At 17.2% G+C, this 3,854-nt stretch overlaps 1 protein-coding gene across 1 annotated transcript; it reads left to right on the top strand.

Annotated features, from left to right (window-relative positions):
• Positions 1-340: 340 nt before the first annotated feature.
• LOC119570394 (zinc finger protein 570-like) lies at positions 341-1,169 on the top strand (the record flags this gene model as incomplete). Its single annotated transcript, XM_037918145.1, has 3 exons — positions 341-633; positions 723-791; positions 962-1,169. Coding segments are annotated over exons 1-3 (570 nt in total), but the record flags the coding sequence as incomplete, so codon positions are not given.
• Between the last annotated feature and the right edge of the window lie 2,685 nt (positions 1,170-3,854).

The following is a 3,854-nucleotide window of genomic DNA, read 5'->3' as shown; positions in this document are numbered from 1 at the left end:
CAAAGTCAATAGAAACCACCCGCTCAGCGGGGCGGAGGTCACATTTTATATCTGACCTCGTTTGACCGGGAGTTCGTGCTAAGCTACCACCGCACTAAGGTCAGCTCCGCCCTCTCTCCGGGCAGCTGACCGTGACCTCCGCGCGGCCTGATTATAACTAGACATGTCTTGTGTGTTTTATACTGCGTGGTATCAACTCTCAGAAATAAAGAGTCAAGCCGAATACCAGTATCAATACCCTCTGTTCACCATTGTACTAAGGATGATAGCCTTTTACAGCCATACAACTGTGAAATTTGCAAAAATACCTTCTCACGAAAAAAATAATCTGGTCAGGCACATGAGAATACATGCACTTGAGAGGCCATACAGCTGCGATATTTGCAATAAAGCCTTTTCTGAGAGAGTTCATCTTTTAAAGCATACTAGAGTTCATACAAAGGAGAAGCCTTATAACTGCGAGATTTGCAACAATGCATTCTCACGAAAAAATAATCTGGTGAGGTACATGAGAATACATACAAAGAAAAAGCCATATAGCTGCCATAGGGCTTTTTCTGAGAGAGGTCACCTAGTACTGCATATTAGAGTAATTTATAACAAGGACTTCTCAGAGAAATATAGTCTAGCAAGGTATGTGAGAGTACATATAAAGGAGAAGCCATACAAATGTGAGATTTGTAACAAGAACATTTCGCTTAGAGCTGTGAGATTTCTAATAGGGTGTTTTCACAGAAAATTAGTCTGGGAAGTCATATAAGAATACATAGAACGGAGAAGCCATACAGCTTGTGAGATTTGCAATAAGGCCTTCAATACAAAAAGTCATGTAGTAAGGCATATAAAAGTGCATACAAAAGAGAAGCTATATAGCTGTAAAATTAGCAACGATAAATTCTCACGAAAAAAAAAATTATCTGGTGAGGCACATGAGAATACATGTGAGTGAGAATCTAAACAGTTGGGAGATTTGCAATAAGGCCATTTCTGCAAAAGGTAACCTAGTAGCGTACTTTAGAGTACACACCAAGGAGAAGCCATACTGTGAAATTTTTAACAAGGACTTCACACAGAAATCTAGTTTAACAAAGCATATGAGAGTACTCACAAAGGAGAAGTCATACACCTGTGAGATTTGCAACAAGGTCTTCTCTGAGAAAAGTCATGTAGTAAGTCATATGGCAGTACATACAAAAGAGTAGCCATACAGCTGTGAGATTTCCAACAAGGCCTTCTCTCTATATAGACACAAGTATTCATACATACATTCATACATATTCTTATATAGCTATCTATATATTTCTATATATATGTATACATCTCTAAATAAACATATGTGTATATACACACGTCCATGCACACGCATATACACACACATACAAATATCTATATATATTTGTGTATGTACATATATACACATATAAACACATACACACTCACAGACACACACACACACACACACATATATAGATAGATAGATATATAGGTCGATAGATAGACTGATATATATATATATATATATATAATGCTATAAATATAAATATAATTATATATATATATATATATAAATTTAAATATATATATATATATATATAATTATATATTTATATATTATAATTATATTTAAATTTATTATATATATATATATTTTAATTTATTAAATTTTTTAATATATATATATTTTAATAAAAATTTAAAAAATAATCTAAAATATATTTTTTTTTATAAAATTTAATTTATATTTTATTATTATATTATATTTAATATATTTTTAAATATATATTAAAAAAAAAATATACATTATATTATATATTTTAAAATAATATATTATTATATTTTATTTATAATTTATATATATAAAAATTATAAAATTTTTTTAAAATATAAATTTTTAATATATTAAAAAAAAATATTTTTTTAAAAAAATTTAAAAATTTTTTAATATAAATATATTTTAAAATATAAAACATATAAAAATAAAATATATTTTAAAATTATAATATATATATTAATATTATATATATAATATCTTTATATATTTTTTTTTTTTTTTTTTTAAAAAAATTTATATATTAATTATATTATATATATATTATATATATAATTAATTATATTAATATTTATATTATATTAATTATTATATATTTTAATTATATAATAATATAAAATATATTATTTTAAACAAACCAAGAAATTTATATTTTTATATATATATTTTTTTATATTAATATTAATAAAATATTTTATATTTATATAAAAATATATATAAAATTTATTATATATTAAAATTTATATAAAATTATATTTTTTTATATAATTATATATATATAATATTTATATAAATTTATAATATATATATTATTTTCTTATATATTTTATTATATATATATATAATATTATATATATTTTTAAATTTTTTTAAATATTTAGTATTTTATTTTTAATATATTTTTTTAAATATATATATATTTATATATATTCCCAAAAAAAATTAAAATATATTTTAATATATTTTTTTTTATTATATATTTTTAAAAAATTTTTTTATAAAAAAAAAAAAATTTTTTTTTTTTTATAAAAAATTAATATATTATATATATATATTTTTTATATTTATATATATATATAAAAATATTTTATAAAAATAAAAAATTATTATAAAATTTATTTTAAAAATTATTTATATTATATATATATTATAATATATTATTTTTTATAATATTTAAATTCCAAAAAAACCACATAATTTTATTTAAAAAATCATTATTATATTCTATCTAAACTTTATAAATTTTTATATTTTTTTTATTTTTTAAATATTATATATATTTAAAAATATATTTTTTTTTTTTTGTTTTTTTGTGTTTTTTTGTGGGGTTTTTTTTGGGTATGTTTATTTTGGAGGGATTTTATATTTTAATATATATAATATAATATATTATAATAATATATAAAATAATTAATATTTTTTTTAAAAATTTATATCTATATATATATATATTAATAATATATATATTATTTATTTATTATTATAATATTTATTATATTTATTATATTTTATATATTTATTATTTTATATATAATATATTATTTAATTTATATTTTAATAATATATTATAAAATAAAATATATATAACATTTTTTTTAATTTTTTTTTTTTTTTATTTTATTTTTTTTTTATATTATATTATATTAAATTTTTATTTTTGATTATAGAAACCGTGTATTAGTACACAAAAACAAAACATATTTTGGGGAAATTTTAAATAGGATGCAATTTTTTATTATATTATGCTATAATATAAAATATATAATATATATATTATAATATAAATTATAAATTATATATATATATTATATTTTATATATATAATATAATTTTTATGTGTGTTGTTGTGTGTGTGTGTGTGTGTGTGTGTGTGTGTGCTTTTATATATATATATATTATATATTATTTTATATATTAATAATATATATAATATATTATACATACATTTTTTTAATATATTATTATATAATTATATTTATATTTTATATATATATATATTTATTAATTTTTAAATTTATTTAATTTTTTATTTAATTTATTTTTTTTAAAAAATTTTAATAATTTATATATATTTATATTTATTATATATTTTATTATATATATATTTTAACATTTATTATATATTTATATAATATAATATATATATATAGATATATAATATTAGTTTGGAGGCTTATATATATATAATTATATATATATATATATATATATATATATTATATATATTATATATATATAATATATTAAAATATATATTTTTAAATATAAAAATTTATATTATTATATTATATAATATATAATTATT

Source organism: Penaeus monodon, unplaced genomic scaffold (genome assembly GCF_015228065.2).
Source record: "Penaeus monodon isolate SGIC_2016 unplaced genomic scaffold, NSTDA_Pmon_1 PmonScaffold_25715, whole genome shotgun sequence".
NCBI lineage: Eukaryota > Metazoa > Arthropoda > Malacostraca > Decapoda > Penaeidae > Penaeus > Penaeus monodon.
The sequence above is the reverse complement of the archived record's forward strand: the minus strand, read 5'-3'. Positions and strand labels throughout refer to the sequence as shown.